Source organism: Leopardus geoffroyi, chromosome C2 (genome assembly GCF_018350155.1).
Source record: "Leopardus geoffroyi isolate Oge1 chromosome C2, O.geoffroyi_Oge1_pat1.0, whole genome shotgun sequence".
NCBI lineage: Eukaryota > Metazoa > Chordata > Mammalia > Carnivora > Felidae > Leopardus > Leopardus geoffroyi.
The window spans coordinates 81,612,776-81,632,298 of NC_059333.1; the positions used below are offsets into that span (position 1 = coordinate 81,612,776).

General features: G+C 41.4%; 1 protein-coding gene and 1 non-coding gene across 2 annotated transcripts in view; both read left to right on the plus strand.

Annotated features, from left to right (window-relative positions):
- The window catches only part of ETV5 (ETS variant transcription factor 5), a 60,863-nt gene that overhangs the window by 16,074 nt on the left and 25,266 nt on the right, over positions 1-19,523 (plus strand). Inside the window, exons 6-7 of the mRNA XM_045502672.1 lie at positions 12,299-12,428; positions 13,345-13,632. Coding sequence (XP_045358628.1) covers positions 12,299-12,428; positions 13,345-13,632 — 418 coding nt within the window. The remainder of the gene's footprint in view (positions 1-12,298; positions 12,429-13,344; positions 13,633-19,523) is intronic.
- Positions 5,590-5,692, plus strand: LOC123576222. Its single transcript, XR_006701243.1, has one exon. It is a non-coding gene; the product is annotated as a U6 spliceosomal RNA (small nuclear RNA).

A 19,523-nucleotide genomic window follows, 5' to 3' on the forward strand; every position in this document is an offset into this window, starting at 1 on the left:
TGCTTTTACCCTAGCCAGAAGGGCTTTGTGTGAGGGTCTAACAGAAGCTACAGGGTGGGGGGCCCCTTGAGCTGGAACTGCAGATGTGGTTCAGCATCCTTGGAACTAGATTTCTCTGTAGTTGAATCTGTCTCGTATCATACATTCCACATTCCAGGGAGTAGTGAGGGCATAAAATGCCATAACGCCGGCCCTATACAAAACAAAATTTAGAAACCCTTCGCTTTCCAGAGCCAGTGTGAGCACTGCAGCATCCTGTCACTGATCCGATGCCAATCCTGTGTACAGCCAGCCTTTCCCCAGAGAAAGCAATGTTCTGCAATCTCCACGTGTATCCATGGCACGGCCTAGACCCATGTTGCCGTCAGCTCCAGTCCCTAGAGATTTAGGGATATCCAAGGTAAACAGAAAATGGAAGAGGGGCTTACACAGCCTGGCTTCATGGTTTTAACTGCCTCGTGGTATCAATTCTGTTGTCTGATTTGAAACCCAGGTGGAAGAAGTTCTATCAATAACTCTAATTCCTGTACCCTGGGAGGAATTCTACTGCCTTTGCAGGTGGCCACTTAGAGATATTTCAGATACCACTCTCCACTAAAGCTATTTATACATTTTCAAAGTTGGGCCAGTTCTTTTCTAAGCTCCTTTTCCTCCCTTTAATTTCTAACTCTTGTATGCAAGGCCTCTGGGTTTCCATTTTCAGAATTCTGAAGTAATCTTTTGATGTCCCCGCTAACCCTGTTTTTCTGCCACCCCATTTGTGAATTGGGAGTGAGTTCTCCAGAGACCAAATCTCCACCCTGTCTTTCAAGTAAGTACCTATCATCTTTAATAAGAGCTCACCAATGGGATTCCTAAGCTTGCATCCCCAAAAAGTTTCCAGGTCTTGAATTTCCAAATATTTGATATAACTTCATCCACTCTTATGGGCAAAGAAATGTATCTTCTTCCCTCACCCTTTTCCTTGAGCAAGACCTGGCTCCAGAGTTTTTTTGTTTGTTTGTTTGTTTGGGGTTTTGTTTTGTTTTGTCGTCATTTTTGGGGTTTTGTTGTTGTTGTTGTTGTTGTTGTTGTTATTTCACTCTAGTATTCCCCAGCCATGTTCATGCAGGGTCATAAGACTTGAATCTCACTCTTAGGTTAGCCCTTTTCAAATAGCAGTGTAACCCTAACCCTACTTTTTGGATCTGCCTTTTCCATAATTCATGTCATGATAGTAAGGTCAAAGTCTTTTTTTTTTTCCTTCGGTTTATTGTGTTACCCCAAGTTTTTAGCTCTAAATCATGAAAAAATAGAGTGGGTTTTTTGTTTGTTTGTTGTCCACACACCCAATTCCTGAAGCCTCTCTTTTGCTGACTGTACGTTTTCCCCACTGCATAGAAGAAATCTGATTCCTGAAGCCAGATGTTCCGGGAACTAGCTTTATCAGATCCTAATTTGGCTCTTGCGTTATTTATCGTACAGAAGATAATATTGGTCATATAAGAAGGGCTTCTATAATTGCTAATTGATGAATTCTGCTACCTCATGGATGGTTCTATACCTTGGGGCCCAGAAATAGACCACCAGGGTGATGATACTCAGTCCTTTGGTCCCCAACAAGCAACTTGACAAGTAGGAAAATATAACCTAGAGTAATCAACACTGTAACCACCACCATGATTAATCACCAATATGAAACCCTGAATACTGCCACTGTGCTAATCCTGAAGAGAACTTTCCCTGTACCTACTGATACCGCATTCAATCTCGGAGAGGAAGCCTTGCTTTCTTAATGTGGGATTTTGCTGAGGACAAATGCAGCCATTCTTACGGTTTGGGACTGCAGAATGAGTCTGTCCTGAAATCTTAGTCCGTGCATGTGTATGCTGACCTAGATGTTGGCTGCACCAGATGTTTGTCATATTTCCCATGAGTTATATAGAGAGCTTTGATTCCACAGCAGAGTCCTACTGCCATCCTTGATTCCCAAAACGTAAATGCACAGGGGATTCTCTAAGCCAACATACTTTTAAAATACAACTTGGGTCTTTAGTCCACATACCTTTCTGATCTAGCCTGGTAGGCTAAGTTAGACCAGTTGGAGCCTCCAGAAACTCTTGTGCCTTTTCTCTCTAAGGCTCAGAGCACCAAAGGCCAAGGCTGCCCATTTCAAGCTGCTTCTCCTGGCCCTGCCCACCCTTTATGGACAGAAGGAGCCAAATTAGCTGCTTAGAAGGGAAGAGAATGAAGGAACCTCAAGGAAGAGAACTTTAATTCTTTTTCATTCTCCCAACCTTCACAGATAGGTGGTGACTACATTGTGTCCTTTTGAGGACTCTAGGGATAAAATCTAAGGAGTTGTCCACCTGTTCTGGTAATGTTCTAAACCTGTTGTGCGTATGTATTTACATGTGTTTACAAGGAGTAAGAATGCTTTGTGGTCTTGAGTTGGGCATATGTTTTAGTTCCCATTATGTATGTATTAATGTGTATGTGGAATTACTGATAGATTTTACTTTCGTTAATATTTTGTACTTGTGTAATTACTGTCTTTTTTACGCAGGCAATGGTAGAGGTGGCCATGGACCATAGTCATGATGATAGCAGTGGCACTTTTCATTTTACCCTCTCTTGGGTGTTCTCTTCTCCTGAGTAGACCAAGGCCAAAAAAAGTATTTGAGAACTGCTGGCTTAGATGTTAGAATGTAACCAACATTTGTCTTTGTGTAATATTAGATTCCCTGGGCTGCATCACCTAAACATGGTCAGGGATAAACAGGATAGTATCCTTCCAATTTGGTAGTGGGCCCAGGGTAGCTTTCTTCATGTGTGAATGCATGGTTTTGAAGTTCTTAGCACATCTACTTTTGACCTGTTAGTCAACCATAAGAAAGGCGTTTTTTTCCTCTGAGTATCTCAGAGGAGATGGGGTATAATATCTGTCTTATTGATTGATTTTTAAAACATATTCCTGTATTTGCTTCATTTCTCTGTGTATAGATTTTTTTTTCTTTCTGAACCATTCAAAAGCAAGTTGTAGACATAATATTTCACCCCCAAATACTTTAGTGTACATCTTCAAAGATTAAGCATATTCTACATAACCTAAGAAAATTAACTTTTATTCAGTAATATTCAGAATTCCCCAGTTGTCCCTTAAATGTCTTTTCTAGCTGATACTATCATTGGCTTTGTTCTCGGATTCAAGTAAGAATCATATATTGTATTTACTGTTATGTCTTTTTTATCTTCTTTACAACAATCTATCCCTTTTTCCCCCATAACATTGACCCTTTTTTGAAGGGCCCTAGACAGTTGTTTTTTAGCTGTTGACTTTTGGGGGTGCATTTAAAGGATATGTAGAAATGCAAACATATAGAAATGCTGGCCTGAGGCACAGAAATGTCCTATAGGGTGCTGATTCTCTCACTCTTATATCCATGTTATTGTGTTGACTTTAAAATACTGGTAAAAGAACAGAGCAAGTCAGATGGAGATACTTGGGTCAGAGATAGTTTGTGCGTGTTGGAGGAGAGGGCTTTTGAGGGAATCATTGAAATTTTTTAGCACAGTTTACCAAATAGTTGACTTTACTATTTATGGATGATTTTTCACTATATTCAGTTTTTAAATTTATGCTTACCAAGGTTAGCTGTGTTAGATATTAAAGAAAACAGCACATTCTCCCATACCTCCTCCAATTCTGCTTTTGGATCTTGTGCCCCCTAACTGCATTTGATAACATTTCAAATTTTTATTTTTGGAAACTGTTGCTGGGCAAAATTAACATTAACTATTACAATGGGTTTGAGTATGTTTCTTATTTGGTTTGGAAATCCAAAAGGCATCTCCTTTTCCAGATGCTCTTTTGAAGTGCCAGAACTTATCCACTTACTTTATCTTCCTTAAACCTTCTCGGTTCCCAGAACAGGGTATTATCTCCTGTCCTTGTCATTCACCAGGACTGCGATAGCAATTACAAAGAATATTGAGACATTAGGAATATATTTTATGCTTGAAATGAATTTTTAATCTACTCAGCCCTAAAATAAAGACTTCTTTCTGACCTCTTCTGGTAATATGGTAGAATATAAAAACTAAGCCTAATTGTATCTAATCTTTTTTTCTTAGAACTAGCTGTTTGCGCTTTGTCTCAAAATTTGTCCAGAAAAGGCGAGAGCTAAGGAAAGGCAGCGGTATATTGGAAAGTAGGCCTGTTGGCTTTGTTGCGCTGTTCAAACCAGAGGTCCCAAGGGACACTACATCTGGTGACTTAAAGCCCTCCAGTCTTTGCCAGTAGGGTACTCTGACAAGTAGAGGGTAAATGAGAAGAGAAGAGATCACACTTGCTCTTTCTGGGTGCCTTCTTTGGTTCTATTTGACCAGTGTCCTTTTCATACTCACATGTCCTTCTGCTTGATGGTCTTTCCCTCTGCCTTCTTTCCTCATGCTCCACTCACTGCCGTAACCGAAGAACAGTATGGGCAGACGTCTTGGGCTCTCTCCACCCCCCGCCCCCATTCTTGAACTAAACAGTACATATTTCCTTTCTATGGAGGGAAGTGAAGTGGGATGGTAGTGGTCTAAGTGAGGAACAGTGACCTAAAGCCAGCGGCAAAGAGAGTAGTAAGCTTAAGAATAGACCTTCACTTTAGGATTATGACTCTGGAATCTCGAGAAGTCTCTGACCACGACTATATTCCACATCACGTTTGTTCAGAAGGGCTCTGAGAGGCTCGAGAGACATAGGCTAGCCACCTCAGACACAGCCTCGTGGACATGCCATTTGGAGGCAGGTGTTGGTATTCTGGTCAACTTCCGTCATGAGACACAACTTTCCATGTGAAGTAAGAAGATCGTGGCTGTCGAGTGTGACCAAATAAGGTCCTCCCCCAAGGGCAGGCCTGCACAGCTGATTTGGGAAAGATTAGTCTGCCCCAGATGAAGGTATTGAAACTGAAGAAGGGAGGAGGAAAACCCCAAAGCAAAACCTGAATGACGATTACCAGGGGACGGTGGGCAAAGCCTGTGTGTGAAGCAGGAGAAACAACTAGTCTTCGCCCCACCCCACCCAGACTGCAGTGTAACTGATTGGCAATTTCTTTAACACTCAGCAACTACCTAAATGTTACATGTATTCACAACAAAGTCAGTGGCAAATTGAAACTTGGATGATTATGAAACACTAGAGAAAAGGCTTATTAGACGAGGTGGGTTTTGTCTTTCTTAAAAAAAGAAATTCATTTTGAATCAAACTGTCGTTCATCATAACATTCAACAAAAGTGTTTTCCTTTGTTTTGATCGTATGTGCTGTAATAGTGAAGTTCACTGCCAGCACTGGCATGGGGTAGCTCCCTTGGACAGAGTCCACAAGCCTGTACTTGTGGGCAGGAAACAGATTTTGTCAGCAGAGGGAATTATTATTTCTCTTGAATGGGCCAGTTTGTCTATTTTTTTCTATTTTAAAACAATTGGGCTATTTCTTTGGAAGACTGCTTCTCTACCCTCACAGAATAAAGATTTTTTTAAAATTTGAGAAATCTTCATAAGTATTAACTCAATGATGCTGTTTAACAGGGCTGCTCTCTTTAAGAACGAGAAATTTGGTCTCACTTCAACACACATACTAAACTTGGAACGATACAGAGAAGATCAGCACAGCCCCTGTGCAAGGATGACACACAAACTCATGAAGCATTCCATATTTTTCCTAAAATAACACTGTATGTGAACAATCCTGGTATTAAAATTCTAATACTTAATTAAAAAAAAGAAACTGACTTGAAATAATGTAGAGCAATCGTAAGAGTACAGTTTGACAAGCTGTACAAGCATTTGGATCAGGACCCAGAAAGCTTCTCAGAATACAAGACCCCTTGTGGCCCCTGAACAGGCACTACCCTCAGAGTATCCTCGATCCTGATTTTAAACACCGTATATTGGTTCCATCTCCTTTTGAATGGTGCCTAAATCTTTTGTGTCTGGCTCTCACTCAACATATTTGTGAGATTCCATGTTGTCCATGTAGTTGTAATTTCTTTATTCTCATTTTTGGGTAGTGCTGAGGTTAAGTTTGGGGTTACATTGAGCCTATAGATAAATTTGGGAAGAATTGATACCTCTATAATATTACGCTTTCCAACCCATGAACATGATATAGTCCTCCATTTATTGAGAATTCTGTGATTTTCTTGGGTTTTGTAGTTTTCAGCTGAGGCATCCTACATGTCTTTTATTAGATGTGTTCCCAGGTATTTGATGTTATTTGTTGCTATTATAAATTTACTTTTTAGATTTCATAGGTCTACAGAAATAGTTCTTTTTCATATTAGCCTTGTTGCCAATCATCTTCATAAATTAGCCTATTGATTCTTCTATTTTGTGGATACTTTTATATTTTCTACATACCCAATTAGGCCATCTGTGAATAATGACAGCTATATTTTTCCTTTCTAATCCTTTTGCCTTTTATTTATTTTTCTTAACTTATTGCATTGGCTAGGATCAGGCCAGATTTTTTTTTTTTTCAACGTTTATTTATTTTTGGGACAGAGAGAGACAGAGCATGAACGGGGGAGAGGCAGAGAGAGAGGGAGACACAGAATCAGAAACAGGCTCCACGCTCTGAGCCATCAGCCCAGAGCCCGATGCGGGGCTCGAACTCACGGACTGCGAGATCGTGACCTGGCTGAAGTCGGACGCTTAACCGACTGCGCCACCCAGGCGCCCCTTTTTTTTAAATTTTTAATGTTTGTTTATTTTTGACAGAGAGAGAGAGAGAGAAAGAATGGGGGAGGGGAAGAGAGAGAGGGAGACACAGAAACCAAAGCAAGCTCCATCCAGGCTCTGAGCTCTCAGCACAGAGCCCAATGTGGGGCAAGAACTCATGAACTCCAAGATCATGACCTGAGCTGAAGTCAGATGCTTAACCGACTGAGCCACTCAGGTGCCCCAGGATCAGGCCTGATTTTTGATCACTGTGTCAGAAAAATGTCCCAAGGAGTTTTCTAATAAGTTGGTTGATCTGTGAACTATAATATCTAAATTTAAAATGGTGTTATGCTAGTCTACAAAGCAATACACTGTACTTTATGGTGCATATCCACAGATGTGGGCTTAAATCTAATCAGATAGCCGTCCTTGTCTTTCCTACCCCTGACAAGCAGAGGTATAAATCCCATATTTATATGGGATATATAAATATTCCGTATATATTTGTGCATGGATCCTTAACAGAGTTCTTATACTCCAGTAGGAGTACAGATAGTCCAAAGTGTTCTTGCCTCACCCGTGGCATTGAGAGGGCATTGTCTAGAGTCAGTTTCAGGAGGGACAAGACATTTGGGGAGAGAAATGGTATCCATGGTAGCAATGTGTTATCTGGCCAGTCAGTTACTGACTGTGGAAGATACCAGGTCTCCAAAGTTCCTGCAGTTGTCTAAATAAGCAGAAGATATTGGCCAACTGGAATATAGAAGGGAGAATGAGATCTTTTAGGTAGAGTGGGAGGCAAGGACTGATAATAAGTAAAGGCTACTGGAGTCAAGAAATGTTGGTTGCCAGTAGGAGTGGGGGAGGGATTCTGGGCATTTTAGTGGCCTAGGGAGAGGGAAGGTGTGAATCGAGTGGATGCAGGTGTATCAGCTGTATTCTCCAGCTGAAGAATGCAGAGTAAACATGAGGATACAGACCCTGAGAGTTGGCAGAAAGTATTCTTCCACTCTCTTCTCTGGTGTTGTCTTTCTTCTCCATCTCTTTCCCTATTCCTTTTAATTCCTTTTTGATTTAGTCTTTTTCTCTCAGATTCCCTCTAGGAGGCAATGTGATAGAACACTAAGCAGTGTTTGTTTATTTATTTATTTATTTATTTTTTAATTTATTAAAAAAAATTTTTTTTTCAACGTTTATTTATTTTTGGGACAGAGAGAGACAGAGCATGAACGGGGGAGGGGCAGAGAGAGAGAAGGAGACACAGAATCGGAAACAGGCTCCAGGCTCTGAGCCATCAGCCCAGAGCCTGACGCGGGGCTCGAACTCACGGACCGCGAGATCGTGACCTGGCTGAAGTCGGACGCTTAACCGACTGCGCCACCCAGGCGCCCCAAACGCTAAGCAGTGTTTAGGTAGGAATTCTGACCACTTAAAGCTACGAGACTGTGACAGATTACTTCCCCTTTTGAGTCTTGGTTTTCCCATCTATAAAGAGGGGACACTGGAAGTAGCTTTCTCACTGGGTTGGGAAGATCGAATAAAATAATGTATGTAGGAGCAGTTCGGTGCAAAGTAAATCCTAAGGAGTCTATGTGGCTGCCTCTGTCTTGATCTGTCTACCTTGTTCTTTTCCAGAGGTTCGTTCTTATTCATTTTTTTCTTTGTTCTAGAATACTTTCTCTCAACCAGGTGTAATGTGATATTTTTGTTTTTGTTGAAAAAAGGTTTATGTACTCTATTTTTAATGTACAAAGTGGAGGAGTGAAATGTCTCCCATTTCTGTCAGTGCAGTAGATTACTGAAATGACAGAAGCTCTTGCTTCCTCTCTTCTCTAATAGCAGAAGCTCCAAGACCTTGAACAATTACTGTAATTCCTTTGGGTCTCAGTGTCCTTATAAATGTAGGGGCCTGAATGAAGTGAACTGTGAGGCCCTGTGAGGTCTAACTATACGTGCATCTATGAGATGATGCTAAAATTCAGATTCCTCACAAAATTGTACATGCCATGAAGAAAGGGCCATGTTTGTTGGGCATACCGTCCTGTCCTCAGCATCTCCAGGATGCTTGACCCATAGAATATGCTCAGTGAATGGATGAATGGATGGATGAATGAATGAATGAATGAATGAATGAATAATGAAATATTTACAACAATGAATGTGTTCCATACTCACCAGGAATATTTGTCAGGGCACCATTGGCTTTATGGGCCCATCTTCTATAACTCTGAGCTTAAACTCAGGGTTTTTAATTGTAGAAAATGTTTATCAACTTACATACTCAACTTTTTTGGCATTTCTTTTCCAATTTCCTCAGGAGTTCATGATCTTTTTAAATTCCAATTCATTTCCATGCTTTGTAGTCCTGGGTCTCTGTCATCATTTAGTAAGTTGCCTGTGTGAAGTTAAATACTCTATTTTTGAAAGCACAGTGTATTAATACACAACATCATTGCACCATCTGCAAGGTGCTGTGCCATTTTATTTCTCAAGGCAGCATCACATATCTCATTTTACAAAGGAGGGAACAGACTGAAAGCAAGGAGCATTGCTTGGGCTTCTAAGTTCCTGCTTTAAATACACCACTATCTCTGACTAATGCATGCCATAATTAGGTTCCTTCACACATCCCTTGGTCTCTGTAGAGAGCTGAGCCTTCTTCCTTACCACTCCAACGGCCCCTAATGATTTTCTTGTCAGGGATCTGAGAAACTTTAAATCTCACTCTGGCCGTGTTCCACATTCTTTTCTCTCTTTCGAATGGTTCATTCCTGGGGAAAAAATATTTATGACTAACACTGCTTTGCCTTGTAGGGGAAATGGAGTCCCAGCCTTCAAGGTTAAGAATTCATTGGAAACATAATCCATTCAGTCACTCAATGTCTTAGTCCATTCAGGCCGCTGTAATGAAACACCACGGACAGGGTAACATAAACAACATAAATTTATTTCTCAAGTTCTGGAGGCAGGAAGTTTGAGATCAGGGTGCCGGCATGGTGGGGTGAAGGCTCTCTTCTCGTTTTGTCCTCACATGGCTCTACCCTCATGACCTAATCATCTCCCCAAAGCTCTCTTCCTAATACCACCATATTGGGAATTAGGATTTCAACATAGGAACTTGGGGTGGGGAGGGGGGGACACAAACATTCAGACCAGAGCACTCATCAAATATTTCTTGAACTCCGCCTTTGTGTAGAGAACATAAGATTTCAGGTAAAAGACAATTTGAGGGTAGTAAAAAGTATCATATATTTTGCAGACAAAATGATACGATACACACTGGATTTGAAGAAATCAAGACATTAGACCTAGCTGGCAGTTTAGATTCTCTTTTAAAATGGGTATATATGGTTCCTGAAGCCATTATAAAATTTTTCTTTCTGGACAACTCTGGTTTATCCTCTGGTGTTAGTCTTGTCAGCAGAACTGGTAACTTTTTAAATAACATTGTGAAAATGTCAAGACATTTCCAAAAGCTTAAATAGGAAAATTGAGTGATACCATAATTGCTTACTTTCTAAACTTAGGTAAAATAGTGATTATAAATGATTTTCTTTAGATAAAGAAAAGTAGACTTTTCAAGGACATGTAACTTTTGTTTACACTGGGGTATCAACACCTTTCCTTATTACTTTTCCAAAACTTTATGAGAGGAAAGGTGACGAATGACAAAGGGACAGTGCTGAGAACCACCGGAATATGCACTGCATTGGAGAAGTGCTTTGTTGTTTTTTTTTTTTAACATAGTCTTTTCTCTTTTTTTTTTAATGTTTATTTATTTTGAGAGAGAGAGTGTGCGGGTGGGAGGGCCAATGAGAAAGGGAGAGAGAGAATCCCAAGCAGGCTCCGTGCTGTCAGTGTGGAGCTTAACACAGGGCTCAAACTCATGAACCGGATCATGACCTAAGCTGAAATCAAGAGACACTTAACCGACTGAGCCACCCAGGCACCCGGAAGAAGTGCTTTCTATGTCAAGTTGTCTGACTCTCCCTTTTCATTTACTAACAACATTCTAACAACAATAAGCTTAGTCATTTTCTGTCTAAAATGTCCAAAAACATTTGATAACAATTGAGGGGTAGCTGCCATGATGTCACCATCAAAAAATCATGAGACTCTTATGACTTCTAAATATAATCTTACAGTTCGGATCTTATTTCATGTATTTAGGAAAAGCAGTTGGCATTTTGTAGGAAAGGAAAGATAAAAACCTATCCTTTCCAGTCAGTCATTGGCAGGACTTTGCTTTATAAATTTATCATCTGTGATAGTCATCTGTCTCATTTGCTTACTTCTGAGACCCAAATTTGGGGTTGGAGAGGCACCTGAGAAATCAGTTGGCCAGAAGATTGTTCAGTCTTAGCAGAAGAAAACAGATGATCACTATGCTCATTCTGCCTAATATAATCACTAAGAATTAACCAAACACCTGAAAGTATATTAGGAGTAAGCACTGAGTCATACAGAAATTTAAGTGGGTCACCAGGGCACTGACTGTGGTTAGCTATCTAATGAGACCTTTGATACACTGGAGAGTAGCCGGCACAAAACTTAACTCCTCCCCCACCCTTCAAGATAGCTGGACAGAGAACAGCAATTCTAACTCCTCGGTAGAAGGCATCCCCCATGGTGTAGCGTCTTTTAGAGTTTGTCCTTCTACCTTGGGTAAAATGCCCTCTGTAAAATGACTTCGCTCCTAGATAAGACAGAAAGGGAAAACCTGGTTTTATTTTGTGTCATTTTGCTACCATGTAAGTCATCTTGATTTTAAAAAATTTGCCCTCTCAGAATCACATATGGAACATGCCCTTGACTTCCAAACATTACGCAAGAGCTCTGTGTATTATTTCATCAGTTTTGGAAAAGTAATTGGCACTTATCTCAAAGGATTGGTTATGAAACCTGCCCTTCCTGGTTGGTCGGTAGGAAAGGCACAGAGCAGACATGAGCACAAAGCATGAAGGTTTCCAGGACTTGTCCTTATGCAGTTAGCCTTTCCTAGATCGTGGTTTAGTCCATTGTTGTCTTCCTTTGCTTTTAAATTTTTTGAAATGCCCTTAAAGTTGAGTATTTCTTACTCAGAGCTGATATTTAAAGCTGCTCTAGGAAGGACTTTTAAAAAGTCATATATTTAATTTATATGCCTCTGAGTAAGAAATGTGTTTGCCAGGGAGTCTCAAGCCTCTGATAAGCTAATGTGGAATGTCCACCGATGTATTTTTGGCTCTTTTGCCCTTTTTGGAAACAAAATTCTTCCTGTCTGCAACTCTTGGTATTCTCTCACACCTGCATTTTTCTTGACGAACCATCACCTGCAGGAATTTTTAAGGATTTCAAAGCCTCTGGGAAGCAGACCCAACACCAAAGAAATTGGGGGGAAAGACATGGCTATTCAAAATGGTGTTGAATTGTGACTTTACAGAACTTTTCATTGGTTTTAGATGGAAGGCTCTGTGTTTAAGTGTTTGGCTTTCTCTGGCATGAGACTTGACCTGACTCCCAAGAACAATCAGCTAGTTCCAGGGTTTGCAGAAGGAAGCATTGTGCTCCCTGTTAATCGGCTGTCCTCTCTCCGTTCCCCCCTCGTCCCTCTTCTGATTGCAGTGGTGCTTCATGCCCCACCTCCAACCAAGATCAAACGGGAGCTGCACAGCCCCTCCTGTGAGCTGTCGTCCTGTAGCCATGAGCAGGCTCTCGGTGCTAACTATGGAGAAAAGTGCCTCTACAGCTATTGGTAAGTGGAGCCAGAGCGAGGCTGGCCAGAAAGGAGCCGTCGGGCCGACTGTTTCAAGTACTATTCAGCAGACACTCAGCGTAGCGTTCCTGGTCTTTCATGGCAACGTAATCCCCTAGTGTAGGCCAGTCCAAATGGGGCCTTTGTGCTGCACATAAAAAGCAAAACTGCTAAACTGGCTCCATGGGGGAACTGAGTTCATGGGGTACTGAGCCCTCCTAAGGGAAAGAACCTTGAATACTGGGATATTTGATCTGTGGCTTCTAGGGAGGGAATATATACTTTTTCATGTCTATCATATGTTAATGTGAACTTTAAGCACCAAAGAAGTAATCTTCAAATCAGAATATATGAAAAAGTCCCAAGGCTTGTGCCCTTTACTTAGGAATATCCAGGCCCCAGGAATGAGGCTTTAATTTTAAATCATTCTTTGCTCTAGAAGATAAACATAGATCTGCCTGAAACAGGGAGAAGAGTCGTTAATTCAAGTGATGTTACAGCAGAAATTTATCTGCAACAGAGATTCTGACTAGTTCCTGGGAACCCTGGAATACTTGGGAGAGTGGGCCAGAAACCTCCCAGGGCATAAACTCTCCCCTGTCCCACCCATCCATCCCTACACACGCATACATGGAGAATTCTGTTAGAAGGGGGAAAAAGGAAACCGGAAACAGAGGCTAAAATTATCTTTGAGAAGAATCACTAGAAGTGTTAAACAAGTCCCTGTGACGCAGTGTGTTTGTCACTTTTCAGAGGTACAAATATTCCCTCGGGGCTGCCAGCAATTTAACTATGTTAATGCTGTCATTTCCTGGCAACATGGACTGCAACCTAGCCTAGCTGTTCTGCTGGATCTGGTGACCATGCTAATGGCTTCATTGCAGCTTAACGGTTCCTTCTCTTTTTCTGTTTACAGTGCCTATGATAGGAAGCCTCCCTCTGGGTTCAAGCCATTAACCCCTCCCACCACCCCCCTGTCACCCACCCATCAGAACTCCCTATTTCCCCCACCTCAGGCAACTCTGCCCACCTCTGCACATGCCCCTGCAGCTGGCCCGGTACAAGGTGTGGGCCCCGCCCCCGCCCCTCATTCGCTTCCTGAACCTGGACCACAGCAGCAAACCTTTGCGGTCCCCCGGCCACCCCATCAGCCCCTGCAGATGCCAAAGATGATGCCTGAAAACCAGTATCCGTCGGAACAGAGGTGGGTACTGATCTGAGCTGCTTTCACCGCCTCCATCGCCTCCCCTTTGCCCTGTGGGGAGAGAGGAAGCAAATAGTCATATTTACCAGGTCCCTATAAAGATCTCAGTGCATCGAAGCCCCTTGTGAGGTAAGATGAATGATGATATGAATATGACCTGTTCTTGAGGCACTCCGAATGATTTATGAAGTAGATGAGGGAGAGATCATTAGTACTATCCCCCCATTATGGAGGTAGAAACAGAGTGGCTTGACCAGGATACACAACCTGCTGAACCTCCCTGAGGGCAAGTCTCCTGGCTCCTCATTGGATCCTGCCTACTAGAATTGAGCCTTGGTTTATGCTACCCATAAATACTTTATTAACATTTTACTTGCATATTACAGAAGGTTGCTGAATTATAAAAGGTATTATCACTCATCTGATTTTAACACATTTTAACAGGGAATTAGCTAAAGACCTTATCTGTAATTACCTACTTTTGAGATAGAAATCTCCTGGTTTCATTCCAGGTAGGTAGTTCTACATTCCTAATAAGAAAATTGAGGCATCAGAGTCATTCATTTGTCGAACAAACTCCAGTAGGAAGGTAGCCTACCTGCAAACATCAAACTTAATGTTTTAGGTCCCAGCCTTGTAAGTCCTTTATTGGGGTATTCTAGAATTTTGTGGATGCGTGCGGCCCTCCTTTACATAGGGTGTTCCGGGACCTGTCTTTTTCTTTCAAGTCTCTCTGGGATGTATATAGGTGAAGAGTCATCAGTGAGGATGTTACCAGGGGTTGCAAGATGGTGACCATTGCCTTTCCTTTCTGTCTTTCTTGTTCTGCCTCGTGTGGGTGTGGAGGTGAGGGGCAGGAGAGGGAGGAGGGAAGAGTATACCTTCCCCAGGCCTGGTCCAACCCAAATGCCTCCCAAAATTTGTTTGAGGGTCACTTTATTTCTAGATGAAATACAGAAAAAAAGCAAGCGTTCTTGTTTGGTTCTGATCCCCTTCCCCGCCCCTGCTGTGAAAGTCACCCTAAAGAACTACATAATTTGCCTGGTTAGTCTTTAGTCCCCTCGTGAGGCCAAGAGCCGTGAACGCTGATGATACATAGGGCCCCAGGGGGCGAGCGCTGACTGGGGGACTGGCTCAGCAGAGGGCCCTGGTTTCAGTAGAGAGCCCATCTGAAGGAGACAGCCGCCACGAAGTGTTGCCAGTTTATTACCTTGTTAACAGCCTTGCACTTCTTCAGGAGAATTTGGAAATGTGGATTTTTGTGTAAAAACCCCAGGTTGTGTGGTTTTTCTTTTTAGGTTGGCAACTAACTCAAATTAAAAACAACAGCAACTCTCTGCAGACTAAACAAAACCTCCCTGTGGGCAGAATCACTCTGCTGGCCTGCCAGTTGGTAAACTCAGGCCTGGACACCATTTTTATTTCAATAGTTTTTTTTGGTGTTGTGTTTTTAAACAGTATCTTCCTGGTGTGTCTGCAGGGATTATTAAGTAAGGAGGAGGGATGAGGTGGAGCATTAGATTTGGTATTTGAAATACTTAAACAAACGTTCTACCACGTGTAAGGGGAAATTATTTCATGTTAAATCTCTTTGATTCATAGTCCCCCCTCAATCCCTGTTTCTTATCCAGGGGGCTTGTGTAAAGACAATGTTTGTCCTCCCACAGCCCCGGCAGACAGGTTTGTCACCAGGCTACCCGGCCCCCTCCCACAAGGGGGAGGTTTGGTCCCTGAGATGTAGGAGTGTCTTCCCTCAGGGGTCCAAAGAGACAGAGGCAGGGACCAGAAACCAGGTGTTTCTTTTTAGGGGGGATTCCTCCCTGAACTTTGCCTGTCCGTCTTGGATTTACCTCCCCTACACGCTGCCATTGGGAATATGGGTCTAGAATAAAAAGACCTTGCACACACTGGGCGGGTACAGAGATCCTTGAGAGAACTGGGGTGAAGGGCAAAGTCCTAAATCGATGAAGTAAAAGCACCACTGAGGCAGTTAGTCTTCTACCCCAGGGCACTATAGTTGCAAAGTTGCAAGGGTACAGGAGTTCCCGTGGAATTACTCAAGATGCAAATTCCTCACTCCACCCTTGATTTTGAGTTTGGTGTGTCTGGGGCATGGCCTGGATACTTCACTGTCCCACTTGGAGAAATCACTATCCGGCTGTCTCTTCTGCCCCCATCCTTACTCCACCCCACCTTTTCCTTAAGCGTCAAGTACCCAGTACTCTGAATTTTGTTCTCTTGCCCTTGTCTGTTATTAACGGGGGTGTCCATGTGATATTTGTGTGGTGCAAAATACATCAGAAACGTGGCAAATGATTTTGCTTGTAGATACTGGAGAGCACACAGAAAATGAGGCAAACTAAAATCTCTGGTCTGATTTTGTAAAAGTAACAATAATTGCGTGTGTGTGAGAACAAGCTTAATAATCCCACCTCTAATAATTGTTACACCTGCCTGAAATGGGGTAGATTACGTTTTTTTGTAGTTTGCTCTTTGCTAGCTTTTTATTTAAGCAATATTACTTCAAAAGTAACCCCCTAACAAAAATATATGGCATTTTGCAGGATAGAAGGAACTACGGCCTTATTTGAGCTTTTTATTAACAGTCCTGTAACAGAGCAGAGTGAAATACACTATTTCATAGATAAGAATATTAGGCCTCAGAGCAGCTAAGGGACTTCCTAATGGTCACATAGCCAAATACAAGGGCCTACATTTAGAAACCAAAACATTAATTCATAACTGCACCATTTGTTTTGGTTTTGATGGCAGGGGGGTGCGGGGGGGGGGGGGGGGGCAGGGAGCGTTGCTAACTGCCAGAACTTTATCCATGTCTTAAATTACAAAATCCTACTACATTCCTACTTCACTTATCTAAACTCATGTTGTGACAGGTATCTTTTTTGTTTTGCTCACAGTATGCCTTATCTCTGCAGTTGAATAAACTTTTTGAGGTTTAAAAACCATGCTTTATGGGGCGCCTGGGTGGCGCAGTCGGTTAAGCGTCCGACTTCAGCCAGGTCACGATCTCGCGGTCCGTGAGTTCGAGCCCCGCGTCGGGCTCTGGGCTGATGGCTCAGAGCCTGGAGCCTGTTTCCGATTCTGTGTCTCCCTCTCTCTCTGCCCCTCCCCCGTTCATGCTCTGTCTCTCTCTGTCTCAAAAATAAATAAACGTTAAAAAAAAAAAAAATCTTAAAAAAAAAAAAAAAAAAAAAAAAAAAAAAAAAAAAAAAAAAAACCATGCTTTAGACCCTTCTTGGCCTGGTATCTTACTTGTCCTCAGTGTATGTTTATTGATAGTGATAGCAGTTTGCTAGGATTATACTTTAAACAACATAATCTAGGCAAAAGTATATTCTTAATTTTCTGAATGATCTTAGTATATAATTCTTCACAACTCATAAGTTATTTTTAGAAGATAAATACTGTGTTTGGAAGCCATGATTTATATTTGTGATTTCCTCCCCCACAAGGAGGGGGGAAAAAAAAACAAACCATGTAATTTGGCATGTTGAGACATGTTCCATTTATCCTTAAAGACCAGCCGCTCCTTAAAGAGTGGGTGTGTTTTTCGTTCAGCCATCCTGATCTCAAAAGTTTTTTCATCATACTGTTTATGATGTTTACATGGGCTAGGTGGAAGAATTTAGAAAATGTTCCTACCTTATATACCCATTGTACCGGTCAGGTATGATTTTGTCCTTCGTTATATACCATTTCTCATTACAACTCAAGGTGAAGGAGTCCCCACAATTCCATTGAAAGGGCTCCACTAGGAAATTTATCATCGAAGAATTTTGGGATACCCTGCTCTCTCACCCAGCATCAAGAAGCACAACATTTAAGAGAGTGCTGCTAGTGGAAGAATCCCCCACTTCTTGATGTTCCCCAGAGGCATCAGTGTTGTAATAGGCTGTCCTGCTGAAATTGATAGAGTGCTCCCAAGTCCTCAAGAAAGGGTCAGTTAGGCACAGCATCTTCTAGAAGAGCAAATCGCCTAACCCGTTTGAGAGAGTTCTCTCCCTCAGTGGTTCTGATCAAGGTTTCAAAGCTTAAAGGAATGAGCTTAAGTGTTCTGGAATTGTGATTTGATAGATAACTATTCATTCCCTGAAGATGCTATGTTTAATATACTCAAGTCTTTCTGCTGTTTGTACTTCCTCTCTTAAAGTCCATCCCCAATAAATTGCCATTCATTTTTGTCCTTTAGATTTTGTAGTTTTTAGAGAGGGAGGAACTTGACTGTGAGTCATATTTGTAGCCTGGCCTGGAATGAAGTGAATGTGTCTGACGCATCTCCTCTCCACGCACGGCTGTTAATAGCATGTTATGTATGGCAGCACACATTCACTTTGGGATCCGAAACTGAGTCTCTGAGATGCTTAATGGAACCTTCTTTGACAGGCTGAATAATGTACTTCTGATGGTTACAGTGTGGGGTGTTTGTAGTTCTGAATCTTAAGAGGGCTTGTTTGTAGCATTCGCCGTGTTTACTATAGGTTTTGTTGTTGTTGTTGTTGTTGTTGTTACCTTTTGTCAAGCTAAAGGAAATTTCCTTGTATTCTTCCTTTACTCAGAGTTTTTAATATGAATGGATATTGAATTTGATCATTTTTTCTGCCTCTGTTGACCTGATCAAATGAATTTTCTCCTTCCATTTCTTAATGTGGTGAGTTACACTGGTTTATATGCAACCAGCATTGTATTCGTGTGATAAACCCAACTTACTGGTTATGGGTTACCTTTTTTAACATCGCTGGACTTTGTATTCCAGTATGGTATTTAGGACTTCTTAAAAATTTTTTAATGTTTTATCTATTTTTGATAGAGACAGAGTGCAAATCGGAGAGGGACAGAGAGTAAGGGAGACAGAGAATCCAAAGCAGGTTCCAGGCTCCTGCCAGCACAGAACCTGACACGGGGCTTAACCTCGAGAACCGCGAGATCATGACCTGAGCTGAAGTCAGACGCTCAACTGACTGAGCTAGGTGCCCCTGTATTTAGGACTTGTGCATCACTATCTATGATTGAGGATAATGTACAATTTTCCTTTCTTGTATTATCCTTGTTGGGTTTTAACATTAAAGTAATTTTCATCAGATAAATAGAGGGTGTCCCCCGTTTAATGTATACTAGAATAGCGCATGTGAAATTGGAATTTTTTATTCCTTGAATTTTTGGAAGAATTTACCAGTAAACCATTTGGGCCTGGTATTTTCTTTGTGGGAAGATTTTTAATTACTGGTTAAGCGTCTTCACTTTTCTAGTCCTGCTCTGAATTTCTATTTAGTTGAGTGAATTTAATAAATTACTTTTTCTGGGAAATTTTCCATTTGGTGTGAGTTTTAAAATTAATTGCCGTGAAATCTCTAGTTAGTCCTTGGCAGACAATATCATTTGTCTTTTCAACAAATCAGCCTCAGTTTTGCTCATCCTCTCTATTAGATGTTTTCTATTTCATTGATTTCTCTCGGCTCTTACGAAAATAATTTTATTATTTCTACTTTCTTTCAGTTTACTGTTTTTCTTTTCCTAACTGCTTTGGTTGGATGATTCACTCGTTAATTTTTTAGCTTTTTGTCTTTATAGTATAAACACATAACCAAATAAACTTCTCCTAAGGCTGGGGTGACCATACATTCAGTTTTTCCCAGGTCAATATGGTTTATGCCTTATCTGGAAGTCACTACTCATACCTTTCCTTTTTACTCCCCAAAATGTCCTGATTTGGATAACCAGTTATTTGATTTCCCTACCCAAGTCCTGCTTCAGCTGCATACCACAAGTCCTGACTTAAATTAATTCTGATTTGATTTAAAAGCTCAGTTCTAAGTGTTTTCTATTTTTTTTCTCTCAATCCTGTAGTTCTTTAAAAATATATTTCTTAATTT